At 34.7% G+C, this 20,423-nt stretch overlaps 2 protein-coding genes across 2 annotated transcripts in view; both read right to left on the bottom strand.

Annotated features, from left to right (window-relative positions):
* Positions 1-20,423, bottom strand: part of EFNA5 (ephrin A5) — a 521,261-nt gene that overhangs the window by 271,119 nt on the left and 229,719 nt on the right. The gene's annotated exons all lie outside the window — the stretch shown is intronic.
* FBXL17 (F-box and leucine rich repeat protein 17) overlaps positions 979-20,423 on the bottom strand; it is a 278,120-nt gene continuing 258,675 nt past the window's right edge. Inside the window, exons 8-9 of the mRNA XM_064405002.1 lie at positions 15,540-15,682; positions 979-2,904 (exon numbers count right to left, since the gene is read on the bottom strand). Of these exons, the coding sequence (XP_064261072.1) occupies positions 2,767-2,904; positions 15,540-15,682 (281 nt within the window). The 3' untranslated portion in view covers positions 979-2,766. The remainder of the gene's footprint in view (positions 2,905-15,539; positions 15,683-20,423) is intronic.

Below are 20,423 nucleotides of genomic sequence, written 5' to 3'. Positions count from 1 at the left end.
TCACCAATTCTCCTTGGTGAGACAAATTGCACACGAACACTCCCCTCCACATAGCCCTTAGGTGGTGAGAGATGAGTAGAATGACCACCAGGTGAACTAACTGAGTTTGCTTTAAGCCTTAATTACATCTGGATTTAAAGAGAGAAAATAAACATTATCTGTCTTTCTCCTATAACCACCTACCCCTTAATTAAAAAAACATTTAAGAGTTTGTCTCAGCCTTTCCTGCAGGCTGAACAAGCCCATCCTAGAAATGTTTCTGATAAGAAAGTGCTGAGCCACAGGTTACCCTATCTTAACAACAGGTTCCCACAAAGAATTTGAAGGAAAAAAGGACATTTTTTTTTCTAGTAAAGTAGGCCTTTTGGACCTAGAGAATCTAGAAGTCACCTATGAGTTTTTCAGTTCACTCTATGTTTTGCATATGAAAAAACAGAGATAATTTTTATTTTTACAAGAGGCAGTAGCTTCCACCATAATGATATTTTCCCTGTATGACATGTCAAAGATGAGTGTGCAGTATTATTAAGTCTCTAAAACTACTTTGTAAACTATTAATATAAGGATATTAAGGAACTATCTGTGTCAACACTGCAATTAGAAAAACATATTTTCATCCAGAGTTCCTATACCACATAAAACTAAAATTAATTAGTCGTGGTGAGATCTGTATATCAGTATGTTCATAAAACTGAGATGAATAGTCAGTAAAAGGCAAAACTACTGGAAGTGACTTAAATGACTGAAGTGAATACAGATGACCAGCCAGATCCATAATATTTTTAAAATCTGTAGAGTTACAATACATTTTAGATGGAAAAAGATCTATAGTTGTCGTGTAATTAAACTCTGTCAGTCACAGCAGGGCCAGTTTACTAAGGATCATATCCAGGTGAGTTCTATCTATTCAACCGTGGAGATTTCAGACTCTGTTAGTGCAGTCTAAGTATGGTTAGCAGCACAGATAAACAGAAAACATTATTGTTTTATTATTATTTATTGTTTTATTAAAATTTATTGCAAGATCAAAGGTCTCACGAAAAAATAGAAACTTACAAATTGTGTGAATAGTTTTAATGCACTCATAAAGAGACATTAAAAGAAAATTGACTAAGATTCTGTACTATATCTGCAATATAATTCACAGGCTTTATTCTTAAAATATTGTCACCATTTAGGAGTAAATAAACAGCATAGCATTACACATGTTCACAAGTATTTACCACTTATTTTAAACAAAATCTTTACCATATACTTTTTTTCCAGAGAAATTAGTTCATCCCCATTTTGAAAAGTCTAATAAGAAAACATTCAACATCCTCACTGGAAGTAATGTGAGTTGATGTTTCTGTTGTAAAAAATTATGCTATGGAAATCAACAAATAGGTTTACAGGGTTATACAGCCATACTAAACAAGCTTCTATGTTATGCTGCATTAGGCCTTCTGGATTAGCAAAACATTTTGACAATAATGGCGACTTTTCAGCTGAAGCTCAAGGATCATATCCAGGTGAGTTCATAGTTTGGATTAAAATGCTGTAACCTCTTAAAAACGAATATCCAGTGTTACATACCTGACAACATTCTTAACCAAATGGTAATACTCTAAAGGTTAAGGCAACTCCAAATTGAAGCTGCAATGTCTGTATTTTTCACAATTCCCTGCTCAAATTTAACTCCTTAGAATGCAATGTGTGAGAGAGAGTGAGAGAAAGGCTGTGTGATACTTGGTTGCTGTTTGGGATTAAAACCTATCAGTCCCACAAAGAAAATTAATAATTTTATGCGTTTAATTTGGACATTTCCTTGGATACACTGTATTAAGAAGCATCTGATCCTATAAAAGATACCCACAATGGGATGACCTCATGATGGCCTTCTCAAGGTAAGCACTATTTGTATTGGAAAATCCATTCCAAAATAAAACCACACAGGAAATGAGAGGCATCCTGTTATTGACTTATACCCATTCATCAGAATTTTCCAATTCATCAACAGAACAGCATAGTCAGAGGAGACAAGTTCACTTACAATAGACATAAATTTTTTTTTAGCCAAATATAATAAGCATCACCAACTTATTTCTGATAGTTGGTGTATTCAGCTATTCTTTGTCTTCATGAAATGTAGCTGGTTATTATTGTTAGGGTAAGCAGTGTTATTCATTATTAAAATGTTATTATTATTATTATTAAAATGTCAAGGTGGGAAAGATTTTAATATCACTACAGCTTCCTATATTTAAAGAAAAAAACCCCAAGGATGTTGATAAGAAAGTTCACTGTAGATTTTCTTATTACTCTGTATCTTAAAACCACTGGCATAGCTTTAGTAAATAAAAAGCATCAAGTTTAGTTCCCAGTTTCAACATATGCCTCTGTTGATCAACTGCACTGATGCTAGCACTGAGTTACCATTTACAGATCAAAGAAACGCACATGACCAAGGCAAAATAAACAGAGGAAAACAAGCTTAACATCTATAACTCAAACTATCCAGAGAACTAGTAGGAATCCACTTCAAGAAATTTGCCAAAGGCTTTTATCACTTTTATGCAAACAAAACCACAATGCATTTCTAAAGTTTTGCTTCAATATTTGTACTTAGTTGTACAGTACGTTAAAGTCAGTGTACAGCTTTTGCCATTTTACTGTAACCTCTGTAAACTCACAACTATATTGCATCATATGAAAGGTTCTAAACCCTTCTGCAATCCCCATTAGATCTACCGAATGCAGCAGAGTGGAACATGTTGGTACAGAAAGTTAGGAGCCAGAAGACATATTGGGTGTCCAGCCCATTTGATAAGCCCGCTCCAGTGTTCTCTTGCAATCCTGCAGCACAGTACTGAAGGTTATATGTGGATATTGCTGCACCAGCTGCTCCACTGTGGCCTCATTCACCTGCAACAAAAGAACAGAACCTGTGATGTGCAGAAAGTGAATGAAAAGGGTAACATTAGGCAAGCTAGAAGAATGGAAAAGCTTTGGACTCCTGGGTGGATTTGCAGCACGAGGCTCCTCATTATAAACCTTACTATAAATTTGGTGCATTTATCACATAATAAATATACAGAATGTAATGTCCGGTTAGAGAATGAAAAAAAACAAAATCAAACCCCATGCTTTGATTTCATTGTAGAGGAGGAAGTTTTATAATCCTGGTTAAACAAAATGATGCCCAGAGTAATAGATTTCTTACTTGAAATAGAAGCTATTTACTCAAAGTTGCTCAAGCAGACATACATTTAAAAATGTGAGATTATTTTGGCTTTGGCAAATGAAAATAGATTACATCTATTAATTAATTTATGGTACAGTTATGGAGACATTTAAAAATGCTAAGTAGTAACTGCGGAATTAACTTTCCTGACATGAACTTGTACTGTATGGTTGCTATCAATAGGTCTGCAATAAAAAGTAATAGATAACGTGACTAAAGATGGGGGAAAAATACTAACTATTCTATGTTGTGGGTAGATCAAGTACTCCTTTATGTCTCTTTTTCCAAAAGGTAAAAATCCTGCATGACTTCACATACATCACTAGCAGAAGATTTTATTTTAGCCTTCTTTTGTGAGGGTAACACTGCAGAATTGGGATCAATAATTAAAACATCCAAGGTGGTTGGTCTGGGATGTCCCTCTTAAATTTGAGACATCAAAGTTAGCACCTTTATTCTTCATAACACAACGTAATCAAACCCAGCTAAACCTAACACCCTTAGAACTCCAGTGCTGCAAGGGGATTAATTTGTTCAATTATTTTAAAGATGATTGCAGTTCATATCAGAGAGGTAAATGGCTTTCTTCAGCCTTTAGACAAATAAAAGATTAACCTAAGAACCATGAACTCTAGTTGGCTCTCTCTGAAATCTTTGCTGAACAATTGGGCATTTTAAAATGCATTGATACTACAGTTACTGAATCACCTACATCAGTAGCATGTACAACTTGTGGCATTGTTTGTTTTTCTTCCCTTAGTGTACCACTTTCAAGGCCAAAAGTAAAATGCCAGACTGTAAAGTTTACTACCATTACAAAAATCTGTCTTGCGAAAAATATTTTAAAGCACAGTAATCACAGTATCTAATCCTATTTTTGTCCTTAAAAGATAACAAGGAGAGCATCCTTCTGAACAGTGATTGCACCCAATGACAAGGATAAATGAAAGGTTTAATATCCAGTTCTTCTATTTTGATAATAGAAATACTCAATCTTCATTGGAAATTTCATCTAGCTGAGACTAACTTGGATAGAAAGCTGGTTTAACTTCACAGCACAAACTGTACTTCTCTGGCAAATTGCTATGTTACAGTAATATCTTTCAGTGCTGAAAAACAAGAAGTGACTTTGAAAAAGCAAAATGAAATCAGAGATAGCACAAGTCCCCCATAATATTTGATATTTACAGCTGAATACATACTTGCAAATTGTAAGTTACAATTCACAGAAATATTGCTTGGAAGGGAAGAATCCCCAAAGTAGCAGTAATTTGCTACTTTATGCCTAGCAAAAAATAGTCAAAAGTCTCTTTTCATTAGAGTTATGCTGCAGAGACCCATGGCAGAATCTATCACGCTACCAGAAAGTCCTCTTAATGTTTAACTCAGCCACAACAAAGAGGCTTACAACTGACAGTGGCTTATTTTGCTCCTTCTTAATGGGAAGCTTGTATAAAATGTGTTATTTATCTACTAGATAGCTGCAAATTTTACTAGTACATAGAAGTTATTATGATTTAGCACTTAGCTGTTGGGCATTATTTGTTAAAACAGCATGGATATAATGGCTTTAGAGCCAGTGTTATATGCATATTCTCTGTTACAAGAAACAAATAAGGCAAATTCATTACAAAGGAAGGTAGTAAACACTCTCCATGCCCTGACGTATTGGACTCAAGCCATGTACACAAGATACAGCCTAGCTAGGTTTAAGCTGATATATGTATTACCAGGCTAACTTAGGCATGGCCCAGGACACTTAGGAAGGCAGAGAATGTTAAAATGGTATATTTGAGTCACAAAAACCTATGAAGAAAACCACCTCTAACTGTTTGTCCTAGTTTTTTTTCCTGACATAATTATTACTAGTTAAATTTTAGCTATTGGCTATTAGTACTTTGCTAAACAGAAGCAGGAATCTTTTGGTATCAAGTGCCAAATACAGTTCCAAAATAAACAGGAGTATGAAGAAGGCAGATAAAACCATTGCAGAAGCACCACTGACAAAAGCACCTGTTCTATGACTAAAGTCTGAAGAGAGAAGCTTTCTCCATTTTTCACTGGACATTAAGCAAATATTTAAATTATTAGTTTGATCCTAGGGAACAACTTGTGTTATAATTTGTTGTTAAACAGTAAAGTAATGACAAATCCTATGGATGTATTTGGAACCATAACATTTACAGAAAAAAAATTACTTTGAGTCTGAAAAACTGAGTTTACTCTCATGATGAAGGAAAAAGAAATCTTACCAAGCTTCATGATAAATGAAGGTATGTAACTTTAAGTTAAATATAAAAGTTTTTAATCCTGAGAGTAAAATGCAAGGAGTTAAAAATTATGCCAAACTAAATTTAAAGTAAGATTACACAACAGAAGGAGGAGAAAAAAAAACTTGGCAGTGGGACAACCAACCTGGATCCAGAGATGAGAAAAAAAGTATTCCCAATCTAAAGATTTTGATACCTTTTCTATACCACGAGAAAAGTCAGGTCCGACACTAAAACAATGAAAAACTTTTAGTATTTAAAACTCTCCATATTACTGGACTAAAACGTCACTATCTAAAAAAGAGGAAAAAAGGAAATAAAATTTTATTGTTTGTTAATGAATGTGAAAAGTAATATCTAAGTCAACTTTGTTAGTATCCTTGTCATCTTTTCCCTAGTGGTAGGATTAAGATGAAAAGAAGTCTTATGCCCAGCCATTAGAACACAAGCTTCTGTCTCTTTGTTAAGATCAGCCTGGCTGGTGATAAAACAAAAGTACTGAATGTCATTCCCAAAATAAGTTCATTACACAAACAGAACAATTTTCCCTTCTGAGCTTAAACGTTCTTGTTCAATGAATGAAAAGTAAAAATCTCCACATCTTAATATGCTGTAGAATGTTATATTTTTCTGGAGATAAACTACTTAGATTATCTAATACATAATCATTCATCTGAACTTGAATAGCTCTTCAATTATGTTTTAACACATAATGAGAGAATGCAGCCCATATCATTAAGAACAAAGTAATAGTTTTGCAAATCCTGGTCATCAAACAAAAAACCAAAATAACACAAAGACCGGTTTGAAAATTATTTTTTTCTTCCTGAAATAAGAATTTATCCCAGGCTAAGGAATAGATTGAAAAAACAAAACCAAGGAGAAGACGGGTTACAGAAAATGGCAAGATCAAGTGGTATCATCTCCCTTTAACTCAGTTAGTGCCTAGATTATGACCTAGAAGTCATAGTTTTGAATACTTTTTGCTTAAAGACACTTGAACACGTATTTCCCAGAAGAATGCACTTGACCTTGTCACAAATGTTATCTGGGGTAGGACCTCCTTAACTTCTTCTTTGTCTAATGACAGTGTGGTTGTACAGACAGTATTTAAATATTATCTGTGCTAGAGAACATTTCTCATGTGATAAATAGGAGTTCATCTTGGAAAGAAGAACAAGAACACCGTTCTAGTCCCTGCAAAATGGTACACTGGCAAAAGAGTCTTGTGTGTGCCTCTTTGGAGAACTTTCATCATCACTCTGCTATTACAGACAAAATATGGCTGAAATACTGAGAAAAATGGGAAATCAGTGCTCAACACTCTTACTCTCCTTTAGGTAAAATGGTCTGCCCATAACAGAAATCCTGAAAACTGCCGCCAATTTGTAAATATTTTTCCTAGAATAAAGTAACTAACACTTATGAGCTGATTTTTTCAGGCTCAGAGTAAATTGAAAGCTACTCACAATAAAATATTCATTCATATTTTGATAGCATGTTATACTTACACATCTAGTCCTATTGCCAGTATTTACTGATTTGGAACACTACTTGTCTGACACAGAACATCTTCAGAAATTTATGTTATGCCACCTTCCACAAGTTTTCATGAAAAATTCAAAATGCAAGCAAGAATAGTTATGAGGTTGTTTTTTTTTTCTTTTAAATTTGCTGTGTCATTTGGTTTTGTGACAATACCAACATTGTTTTCTTTAATTTCTAGATTCTAAAATTAGGAATTTCTGAAGATATAAAATGATTCCAAAGGGCTAGAATTTTTTTTTTAACCTAGTTATGTTCGTTATGTTCCTACAACAGATGTTATTAAATTCAAAGGATTAATTAAAGTTTTCTTAACCCTGTTAAGGTAAATTAAAGATCACATTTGAAACCATCAGCCATACTAGGCATTTATTTTTAATGACACTGACACCTTCATTCACTGCTCTGCTCAGGAACAGAAACAGAGGGGCTCTTCCTAAACAGGACTTTCCTAGTTACTTTTCCTTAGCTTGTCTTTAGTTGATATCATGTTTTGGAAATCTTCTCTGGAGTTGGATACTCTTTCACTAAATTGCCAAGAATTGTAAGATTTCGTACTGATCTCCAAAACTCGTCCTATAGGTGCATTAGGATCAGACTCCACAGCTATTAAAATCTGCCAAGAATGTCTGTGTTATCTAGAGCGATACTGAAAAGCAAGGGTAGACTCATCACTTAAATTGCAAGTTTTATGCAGCTCTCCACAGAGTACGAGTATTCAGTGCTAATCTAAAGAGTTTGATCGGTCTTTTTCAACAACAAAACCTAAAAATCTTCACATCTTAATGACTTCAGTTTAATGACCAACTCACTTGATAATTAAAATGTTATCTCCATTCCAAGTTAAAAAATGAAACCAATAAGCAGTTATATAAATAAAAAAACTAAAGCTTCCAAAACTGGATTAGTGCAAGGATGCATAACTAGAACTTCATACAAAAACCTGCTTGTGTCCCTCAGACCACCATTCAGGGGTGACAGTTAAAATAATTTCTGCATAGCATCTAACACAGCTCTTGGAAGGGGCATTGGCTGGTCAGGTTAGAAAAATGGCACAAGTATTATCATAACATTTCTACATATAAACATCCGCAAAATCACCTTCACACAGAAGAAATGCAAATGAATTTGTCTCCAAAGGGCTTTCCTACAATACTGTTGGCATTTTACTTACGGAGTGTTATTTCAGCATTAGGGCTACTGGAATTTGTGTGCACTTCTGTCTCAATCCACATAGAAAAGTATTGCATGAAAGCCAAATTTGTATGCAATGGTCAAAGAAATGACTTTATAGTCATTGTGTGTATCCATAATGATGGATATGGAAAATTCTTTATGTTCCTATTTCTCTAATGTTTTACAAAAAAATCCAGTATATACACACTTTAGAGTTATAAACAAAACATTTTCACACAGTCTTTCTCTTCTCTAAGTTGTAGTTTGCTTCCTCAAATGAGTGTCTTATAAAAAGTGTACTTTGATTTTTTTTCTGCTAATAGTTGAATGAATTATATTCTCAGGTGGCCCAATTATAACTGTTGCCTGTAGCCATAACAAAATTAAAGATTTCTGGAAACGTTTTGTGTGAAGTGCAGTTGATCAGCTAAGGCAGACATATTCCACAGAGTTTCAGCTGCCCTTGTGCCCAGGGGCAGAACCCTTGTTTAAGACTTTAACAAAATAACAGCACTACCAATATTAGCACAACATCCTACAGTCCAAATAAAGTCCCTCATGACTTGAGAAAATAATGTGTTTTGACTTAGAGGATGCTGTTATTGAAAAAAAAGAAGATCACATATGTACACACACACAGACACTGTATTTGTAGATTCATAAATAATGAAGTCGGCAAGTATAGTCTGTACAGTGCTATTATTATCATGACATTTGACAACTAAATTGTGCTAAATCCTAGCAATTAATTACCCATTTATATTTGTATAAGTAAAGGAGTAGGTAAATATCTGCAATATTTTCTGCCATATGAATTGAAATAAATGGAATGCACAAGTTCTTCTAATATTCCACGGTAGCACTTCTGGAAGGATTTCAGAAAGTGGCAAGGTTGCTTGTGGAGTATATCTACTTTAGAGTTCTTGTTTAAATCTCACCTGAAAAGAATGAAATTCAGTGTTGTAGTTGTTTTCTCATGTCAATGCTATTGCCTCAAACTGCCAGTCTACTAAAAACTAGCAACACCCATTTCAGATCTCTGTGAGGATGCACAGTTTTCTGCAACACAATATTTTTTATTTAAGCTGTGTAAATAAAAAAGGTTTCACTCTCAATTCTCTTTCTTATTTTGAGGGTTTATTTTTCTATTAAAGCAGAGAAACAATTTTAAAGGAGCCCTTCAGTTTGGCTGGTTATTTGGTTTGCTAATTCTGCCCATTTTAACAGACGAACTTCTAGACTCCACCTATAGAATATTTTCCAGGTAAAAATATTACCAGTACTACACACATTTCAAAAATTTTTTCTTCTAAAAATTGCAGTTAATAAAGACCCAGATGCAGTGAAATTACGCTGGTAATTTATATAGCGATAAATATTTTTTCAGATTACTTTCTGCCTGTTGAATTAATAACACTGAATATTTTCCTTCCTATTTAACTACATTAGCAATAATTTGAGCACATTAGTGTAATACCTGTCAAAATGACGGCATGTAAAACTAACAAGAAGTCTTTCTCAAAAGTTGCCAGCTGGCAAAAATAACTGGAAGTTCCAGGGAGTAATGTTTTTAAATAAATTTCTCTGATTTTTATTTTTTTATTCATAAATGCTGACCAGTTCACATTGCATTCTTCCTTAATAGTTTGCCTTATCACAATTTTGAACTGTTGATCAACACCTGAGGGTCCATCTTTCTCTTAGAGAATGACGTGGTTCAGGTGGGTGCTTTTTAGAACCAAGGACAATTTCATTAACTCTGGAAAATTCTATCTTCATCCCTGTGCCATGGAACTGCTACAGAGGTATCAGCTTGGAGAATAAAAATCTTTTAGCAAAGAAACAGTTAAACTAGAAGAGCAAAATCTTTAGCTTGTATAAAAACCCTTTCTTTTTGTGCGTGTTTTAGCAGATGTTTTCGTTTACACACATAATGGATCTGTTACCCTAGTTAGCTAGGGGGAAAAAGCCAAAAGTAGTACTGTTCAGACTTTTAAAACTGTTGTATTGAAAACCAAAGTGAAATAAATGCTATTCTTCTTTTGTTGTGGGTAGCTGTGGTTTCCTTCTAATGAAATTCACAGATCTCATGAATTTAAAATCTTTATCTTTCATAGAGAGATGTATCAATTGCAGCTCCTACATTATATATATAAAACTTAAAAAAATACAGCAATTCTTTTTTAATATGCAGCAATGTTCTTGAACAAATTATAGTAATTTAAGAGAAAAAAAGGACTACAGAATTTTTCTTAAAGAGAAGGATTGGATATTTTCATTCCTCTTCAAATCACAAAACCATAATTTCAAATCTCAAAATGAATCCTTGTAATATAAAAGAAGAAATGGTAGCAATTTGGCTGGTTTTCTGATTAGGCTAATGATAGCATTTTCTGAAAGTGGAAGGCAAATTGCTGTGATAATTACATTAAAACAAGCCATGGCTCTGTATTCTCACTATTCTGCCATTGATTAAAAACAGTTAAACACAAAAATATATTGGAAATTGAAAGATATATCTCTAGAACCTAGGATATGTGAAAGAGCTAATGCTCTTTTTTACTTACCTTCAGTTGCAGATTAGCTGTGTAAATTAAAAGCTTGTGAATGATGGGTAAAAATGTTTCTTTTTAACAGGAGCTGCATTCCTAACTCTGCTAATGATTTGTGGTCTTCACTGAATATGCAATATGCATTTACAAATATTTGTAAAACAGGTTTTGTAGAAGGACAAAGTGATAAATTATATTAAAAATCCACATATAGTCTAAAAATCTTATTCTTACTTAAGATGCAAATGATTTCTTAACTGACCATTTTTTATTTTTAGGGATCATCTATCTTTCTTCCTCTGGGAATGTAAAATAGTTTGTCATTTTGTCAGTTGTACTGGCCATCAACTTCTGTGCTCTAATACCTCAGCAAAACTAGAATAGGAAATATATACTACAATTTATCTGAGAAAGTCTTCTGGAATAAGCTACAGGCTTTCAGAAGTATTTTCATGAAAAGCAATCATGTCTTTTCTGAGAAATTCATCTCAAAAAAATGGAAAAAAAAAAAAAGCAAGGGAAAAAAAAAGCCAGGGAAAAAAAAAGCAAGGAATAAGGCCCAACATTTCATTTCATTCACACATAGTGGTGAATACTGAATTTTGTGGCCTCTGTTTTTCAGTGTCATTTTTCTGCCTGTTTTCCCAAGAAATATCTCCTGCATTTATGTGGGAACACTCGATAACTGCTACAAATTGCACCACAGTTATAGGTAAAGGATCTTGAAATATGAAAATTGTGTGTGAGAAAAGTTGCAGGAAGATTATTGTGACACATTGTTCAACCAGTCAAGCTATCACCCAGAAAAAAAACCCAAAACAATAATCAACAAATTTTTAGTCCCTATTTCCTAGTTGATACCCATCTACTTTCCCCAAGGGTAAAGATTTCAAGCTGCCACTATTTAAAGCTGTTCACTTCTTGTGAGAGCACAAGAAAGAAGTGCTATAAAGACATCTTTCAAATGATTTCTAGAAATAAATAGTATGGAGAACATCACCCTTTTCCTCCATTTTTTAAAGTATGAAATAGAAAAGATACAAAATTAATTAATTAATTCATTAAATAGAAAAAGTAAATAGGATCAAGGTCAGTTTAATGATAGGAATGTACAGTACACTGTGTTCAGAAAAAAAAGCTCAAAATGTGTATTTAAATCTGTTATTTTGATGCAGACATCATTTTATGCCCTTAGGATGCAAGAAAAGCTCTTAACAATTCTGATGTCAGTGTTTGTGGGAGAAAAGAAAGCATCCTGTAACTACCCACACCTTTCTCAAGATACTTAAAGTAATTAAAGGAAAGGTTCAATTATCTTTAAAATATCCTCTTTCCTAAGCTGTGATAAAAATACAGGGCTACAATTAAAATTTGGTTGGAAGAACGAACGAGTCAGGTTCTCATTCCGCTGTGGGGAACTAACCTAAAGTGAATTTAACATAGCCCTTGTTATGCTTTCCTTGGTACTTTCCAAGGTGACAAACCAAGAGATGCTGGGCTCCCAAGCAGCACCAACCTACCTGGTGCTCCTACACAGCCACATCAAGTCCTAAAACACAGCCTTGGACTGCAGCCCCCAGCAGCACAGCACTCCTCTGTGCAAAGGCATGGGAAGTTTGTGGTTGCACCCTGCTCCCAGAGCACTGTGAAGACGTGACAAGAAGGAACAAAGCCTGGCCTGCTACCCCTGGTTTGCGTGGCACAGTGCAAACACAGGCAGAACACCGGAATGCAAAACAGAAATACCTTCTCTTTCATGCCTTTTCCAATTCCAAACCTCTAAAACGTCCTGCTTAGGCCTTAAATAACTACTGATTTTATCTGTTACTGCTTTCAAAAGAAATGGAGACTCAGAATGGCAACATTTTCTTTCTATGGAACAACATATGACTTGTGCAGTCCTGAGTGATGCCTGGTGCCTGCACAGATGTACAGATACCCATGTACACAAAAATTTATTTGCACAGTTGATACCCTGTCCTGTGAGAGAAATCAGAAGGGAGAAGGGGCCCAGCTACTTTAAGTAGCTGTTCATGTTGGTATGCAGGCAAGTGGGGAATTCTGTTGTCCAGAATGTAGGTATTTAAAAACATTTAGAATCTACTCTAGATCACTTTCACACTTCAGGAGGTCTGGATGATAGTCTCTCAGATGTATTCCATCTGACACAGAAAAGTTCCAACTGAAATATATGCTCTCATTATGATGACCTCATAGTAAAGTCAGCATTTTTAGATGACATTTCTCAACACAATGTCATCTATTTTAAGGCAAAGACCATATTGCTCCTGTGGTGTGTATGTAAGATGGTAGGAAAAATGATAAAAAGAAAGGTCATGGCAATAGCAGTTTGATGAAAAATGAATAATTTGATTATTTTCATGGTGTGGATCAATAACGCTTTGCATCTACTGAAACACATTGCCTGGAGGCACTTGGATAATCAATGGCATAAAACAGAGACTGCCTTTACCCAGGCTCACAGCCTCTCTTGATCTTTCTGAGGAGGACCCTTGATGCCTCTAATTTATGTCAAGTGCATATCAAAGAAATTCCAAAAAGCCTGGCTCATAAAGAGCGTTTTAGTGGTACCCATTTGAAGTCTACTTACATATGTTCCTTATGTAACTATGTCTAAGTACTTCCCTTCCAAATGCCTGGGAATTCTTAGAAAGGCATAAAAGCTACCTGGTATGAGCATAACAGTCAGCACCTCAGAAAAGGAAGCCTGGTTAGATGGGACAAATTTTCAAACCTTTTCACTGCAAGCTGACAACAGTACAAAGACAAGAATTTTGGCCATCCGGGAGTGTAAATAAACCCTTCTGCACCACCCAAGAATTCTCTTTAATGATGTGCTGGACACTGACATTTTTAATTTAATAGATCAGCCCCTGGAAAAAATTAGTTCTGCATGATACTGGGGAGAGACAGTTGAGAACACAATTTTGTTCAGTAATTTCTCTGTTCGTTTGCAGTGGAAAAAGGGAGTTGGCTTCTTCTAGCTGCCAAGAATCCCTTAAGTCAAAGATACTTACTTCATTTTGTCTGTGGAGCTATTTTTCCCATCAAGGCTTTGCAAACAAGAAAATAATTACCAGTGGTAGTCCCACTACTATACTTTTCACTGTAACAGTGTTTACACATTTTTAGCTGCCATACTTTGGATACTTGCAGATTCACACACTCACTTGCAGGCACACAGTCAACAGTGCTTTTATATCTTCCCTGAAGCTTTCTTAAGTTATATATTTTTTTCCTTTGGCAGTTGACTTTTGTAACACAAAAGATGTTGTACACTCCTCTCAAGAACAAGAAAAGTGTTTACCAGCAATTAAAGGAATACAGACTGTAGTACATGTCTATGGAAACTACATATAGTTTAAGTTACGAGGCAGCAAAGCTCGTTTTCAACATCAAGATCATTGATTTTCTATAGCAGTTAAAGACAGGATAAAATTATTGCACTTATTAGATCCTTGTTGATTGTCCAACATTAGCTAAATTCACAAAATAAATACATGTGCAGAAGTGGTTAGATGGTTCTGGGTCAGGTCTAATTCCCAAGGTCAAGTTACCCTTTTAACATTCTCTAAGTACATAATCTTAACACAATCCATCAAAGAGATTCACACACTCTTTTTGTCTGTTGGCTCTTATAAAACACTAATGTTTAGGAGATTAAGTGGACTCAGCTTTGATAGACAGAGCAATTCTGCCAAAGTGCTCAACCTCCTTGCAAACTGGAAACTGCCTAAGGCTGGCTTTGTAAAATGCTATTTCTAATTTTACCACTGACCTGGACATTATTATTCCTTGCCATTTGAAATACTGTGTTTTGTCACTGTCTTCTGTAGTGCACTGTGAAGGATGCAAGGTAATGGTTTGGAGCATGAAGTTTCTTAGACTAAAACCTGTTTTTCTATAGAGTGTATCCAATCAGAAATCCACAAGCCTGAGAAATGCTTATGATGGGCATCACAAGGCAGACATTTTGTTGATGATGGCTGGAAAAGAAACAATCCCTGCAGAGTTATGTGAAGACTTAAGGTCAGAGGCTCTGGACCTCCAATGATTTTTCTTTTAGTTATTTCTGCTGTGTTCCTGGACCTCTTGATCTCTCTTCTAAACAGGAACGTGATTTCTGAAGGCTAAATACAGGGTGAAGTGGAGATGGACTGCCTTCTCCTTTTTTTTTCTAATGACAAAGTGCTAAAACTTATAGACATTCTTACTATTCTCCAAGTATAAAGCTGTGCAGTAAGAAACTCACTATTTTTTTCTCTTTTTAGCATTACAGTTTTATTCATATCTTTGTCCTTCTGTTTTCAAAACTATATACAATCAAGAGCACAGACATATAAAAAATCTACTAAATCACTCTTGAAGTTACACTAAATATTTTTACTTTCTTTTTAAGAAACAAAGTAGTCTGTCACAGTTACAACATGACATGCCAACCACTTTTAGACAAAAGTATTCAAAACTGTCAGAGGGCAGATTTTACAAAAAACTTGTGAGCACCTCAGGCTGTGAGTGTAACCTACAAATGTATTTTGAAAATCTACATCAGCAAACATTTATATTGCTCCTTCTAGTCCTCTGTGCGCCTTTTGAGCTGCCAATGTGAACACAGCACACCAGAACAGTTGCTACAGTAGTGAATACTGAACATTTTTGTTCAGAAAAACATAAATCCTGCTGCCTCCCTCACACACACAGGAACACTATCACACTCAGAATCAGGCACCAGCTCAGGCAAGGGGTCCTTACTTGATCACATCTCATCAGTCCCAAGTATCGGAGGGATTTGCTGCGCTGAGCAATCTGGGTGGCTCCACGGTCCGTGATCTCTTTGCACCATCCAACATCCACCGTCTCTATTGTCATGCTGTACCTCCCAATGGCTATCAGCGCTGGAAAGACATGAAAGGCATGAAATACAAGCTCTGCAGATGGCAACCTCAGTTCCATGCACACACTGAATAATGCTGAAATTGAGTTTTGAGAAGCAGTTTTCATGCACTTTGTAAATGACATTATATTTCATAATTCTCAACAATGTAAAAGCTGTCTCTTCAAACTGGAAGTACATACATGTGCAAACACATACAAACACACAGATATAAATATTTTCCAATATATTTTTCTACCAATCAAGATAAAAAGACCAATTTTCGGGCATAATCTATAAAATTCTTTTAATTACTTTTTCCAGAAGAAGCAAGGATCAATGAATAAAATTGAAATAAATGCAAAATAAAAACAATTCTATCTCACTTTTCAGAGAAAATAACTGACTTTATACTACTAACACTTTTTTTCCCAGGAAAATAATACTACAAAGACAGCACTGAGATTAACAGGACATTTTGTGAGTCAATAAGACATAGTTTTAGAAAACCCTGCAGGAAGTCTCATGCCATACATTCTATAATTATATTCTAAAATTCCATTTTTTCTCATTGTTCATATTGGTGATGTAAGAACAATGCTGTCTGTCACTTTCACTTTTTCTTCACAAACACTTTCCCAGTAAAAAATAATTAAATAGGTAAAAAGGTGATAAGGAATTTAAAGAAAAAATTGAACCTTTATTAAAGGAAAAGAAAGAGGATATGGAAGTTCTGAATGAGCTGAAAAAAAGATATGTAGGAGAAAAAACAAAGGATCTGAACTGGCTGGGAAGGTTTTGTCATGACATGACAATGACACAAAAGATAAAAATCACTGGTACCCTGGTCACCATGGACTATAGCACTTTTCAGAAATATGGACTCAGGAAGTCAAGCTGGGATTTATTAACAGAAATTTTAGCAGCTAAAATATCAGTCTAAGAAAAAAGGCCAAGGTTTCTGGTGTAGAAGTCAGCCACTTGCATATCATCAAGGGGTAGGATGTTCACACAGTTTTTAACTCCAATTATAAAGCAGCTGTTGAAAAGGAAGATGGAGTGACTTATTCCAAGTAAAGTGTGTATCTTTAAAGAGTTGATTTTTCCGCAGCTATGGGGTTGTTTTGTTCATGCTACATTCCCAAATGTCAGGGGAAAAAAAAAAAAGAGAAATTACAAGGAGCTGGTAGGTCTTGATATACAAGATATCAACCTTAGCTAATCAGCATGTAAATGAGATCTAGAAGAAGACAAAAAGAACCCACCTCACCTTCCAGTGGTTCTGCAAAGAACTGTATTGCTGGTGTACAGCAGTGAGGCTATTTGGATTATTTATAAATATCTAGGTGAACTTGATTAGCAAACAAAATGAGCCAAAAGACACCAGAAACATTCTCAGAAGCTGTGGAAGGGGAAGTAGTGCATAATGCACCAGTTTTCCAAAATATTAACTGAATTTTGTTACTGACATGTTGAATGTATGATAAAAGCACCTACATATTTTCTTTATGGTTTCACTGATATTTGTAGGACAATGCCAATTTCCTGGTCTTTTTCCAGCACATCTCTTGAAAAGAAGTCCTCATTTTGCAAAATATAAATATATATATAGCAGAAAATAAACTTCATTTTTTTTTCTGACACCTTTTAAAATATCACTATAATAAAAAGTATGGATAGTCAGAAACTTTCTGAATACATTTTTCAATAGGAAAAACTATAGTAATTATAGATTATTGTACCTCCACACAAAATATTATAGACTTGAAGTAGTGCAAAAAATAATGAAAACCTTCCATTACATTAGAATAATGTAAGTTCATTTGAATATTTTGCCACTGTTTGTAAAGTTACAACCATATTTTGCTATTTCCAGTGCTTCATGTAAAACTGACAAAGAGAAGAAAATCAACAGAGAATACTTTCATGAAAGTGCCACTAAAGTCCATTAGAAAACACTGGCAAAATCTGCCACGAGGTTAGCAGACATCTCTCTGAAAAACCAACTATTTGGACAAGAGTGTTATACTGAAGTTATATATTATACTGCAGTCATATACTACCACAGTTCATCTATCAAACACAGAAGGTATGCCATTTGAAAACTCCAGTGACCATATTTTCTGGAAATTTTCATGTGTGGAACTGCACCCTTATGAGAACACTGTGGCTTAAAGACACACTATGCAGTTTCTATCAGCATTCAGCAGTGGGAGATAAAGAAAGGCCATAAGAACCAGTGAAAATGTAACAATACTTTTCCAGAACACTTTCCTCACATGAAAAATGTGGCGAAACATTTTTTTAACTGGGGTTTATGCCTCTGTACACTCTGTACACTCAGTCTTATAGCCCACAAAACATAACATCTATAACATCCTGTGGCAAGGAATCCTGCAGTTCAGGATTCTTTCCTTTTTCAAAAATCACCTTCCCTTGTGGGAAATGCTTCCTGGAAATCTCAACAGATTGTATCAACCAGGTCTTCTTTATTGCTTCCTGACTTCTCCAAAGTACTGAAGTACCTCTCTTAACAGCTGTGTCAACTCTTTCTGAATATGTTGCATTTTTTCAAATGTTCACTAACTGCATTCTGTATAATAACTAATTCACCTTATACAGACACCAGATTTATCAGTTAATATTTTTCTGACCTTCCCTGAAACATTTTTTTTAAATACTTCTGCAGGGCAATCCTGCGGTACTCAGGCAGGTTTAGGTGAAGGATTACACAGCGCAGCTAGGAGCTTGGCTATTTCATCCTCAAGTTCCTTTACTGAGTACACACACATCTCTTGCTTGTATGAGCAAAACACTTCAAGCCACAAGTTTCAGCTAAGAAAATGTTTGCATTGCTCAACAGCTTTTCTTCCTCTGTGCATTGGTCCACAATAATCAGAATACACTGCTATTCTTCAAAAGCCTGGCAGTAATTTAATGAGGAAACATGCAGCAAAACCATTACAAAACTAAGTTTGAATTCTGTGACTTGAGAACTTGTAGCACAATCATCAGTGAATAGCTAAAAGTGTGTTTCCACACTAATGACAGCCAGGCTTAAGAACATGGTCAGTGATCAAAGGGAAGAACCTGACACACTGAAATTAAGCTGAGGACGTACAAAAATACTCCAAGTAGTTTGAAGATGTTGGATTTGACATATGAGCCTCTCCTTTTTTTTTAATATTTAACAAGGCATCCAATTATTTTTTCTCTTTTTTATAGTCTCATTTATTTTGGCAAAAGCAACCATATTTCTTTTTCCAGTGCTAGGTTTGTGGAATGGAAATCAACTGATGTACAGCTCCTACTCTGCAGAAGATAAAGTGTAATGTCTCTAACTGGAATTGGAAAATCACCCCTACAGCCTTGAGCTGTATCAAGCAAAACTGGTTTTTTGGTTGTAATGGCACTTGGCTATTGAAGTTGAAAGGACCAGTTTGTAGGAAAGGGAAACATCTTCTGGATGAGAAAACCAGACAAATTCCATCCATAGCGCACTACCACTAAGAACAAATTGTAATTTAATCTCACTTTATTTTAAACTGATTAAATTAAACTGACACATATAAATGCATCTGCTGCTACAGACAGAAATGTCTGTCAGGGGGAAGGTCTCTGTTCAACTGTGCATAACCTGTGAACCTAGTGGCTGCTATGTGGGTGTTGGCTTCAAGTCTAAGGTTGCTACAACAGAAAAATAAAAATTTAAGCAATAATTAAAGCAACCGATACTTGGCCTACTCTTAATTTAATTTGAACTAATTTTTATGTCTGGAAACAAATACCCCAGGTTTTGGATAATATTACCAAATAGAAGTGTTTGAAAATCTGGTGTATTGAACACAATTATGTCCAATTAAAAATATTTTTAATGACATGCACATACTACACTGTAGAGTGCTTCCTTAATCAATAAGTCCTATTTCAATTTAACTGAAAATAAACCTCTGTAAGGCTTAACTGTGTTTCTGTTTTCTTCCTGTTATTACCTAAAATGCAAATGTACAAGGCACTGCATTTGGTCAGCCTTCAGTGAAGTCTGGACAAAAAAGCTTTTAAAAATTAATTATGATTGATATAATCCTTACACCAGGGCATTATAGACATATATGATTTTTGCATTTCTTTCTTTCTTTCTTTTTTTCATTAATGTCAAAACCACTTAAATGTCCAAGAATTAGAATTCAAAATTTCCAATCTCTCTAAGGGTTTTAGACAAAGGAGAAATCAATCAGTTAACCAAGGATTACCAAGATGCAGTCCTCTTAGAAAACTTTCCATTATATTTTTATTTTCATATGTATATATTATGCAATATACATATATATTTTTATCTATTAATACCTGTATAAAATATAAATTATACAAAAGAACATACTGTATTATCTTTTAATTTGTTTTACAGCCAAAAGCTATTAAGGTGGCTTTGACAGTTATCTACTAACTCCTGGGGAGCCTAATTTATTAAAAAAAATTAGAATTTTATGAGACTTAAAACTGCAATAAGCAGATGTAATAAAAATAAAAATAAAATCAGCAAAGAAACCAATACATTCATGTGTTAAAAATATGGTGTAACAGATCAGCTTAGTGGATTTTGAAATAATCTTCTGCTGCTGTTGGCATTACGCAGTTACTCTCATTTGCCTGAGTTATTTAAAATATGAATGCACAAAGCTCTGGAGAGAGAAGAAAATATTCTACAAGATAGACCAAAAATAGGCAATGTAAAAAGTCTTTTCTGTCTTTTATTTACGTTG

Source organism: Passer domesticus, chromosome Z, assembly GCF_036417665.1.
Source record: "Passer domesticus isolate bPasDom1 chromosome Z, bPasDom1.hap1, whole genome shotgun sequence".
Classification (NCBI taxonomy): domain Eukaryota; kingdom Metazoa; phylum Chordata; class Aves; order Passeriformes; family Passeridae; genus Passer; species Passer domesticus.
The sequence above is the reverse complement of the archived record's forward strand: the minus strand, read 5'-3'. Positions and strand labels throughout refer to the sequence as shown.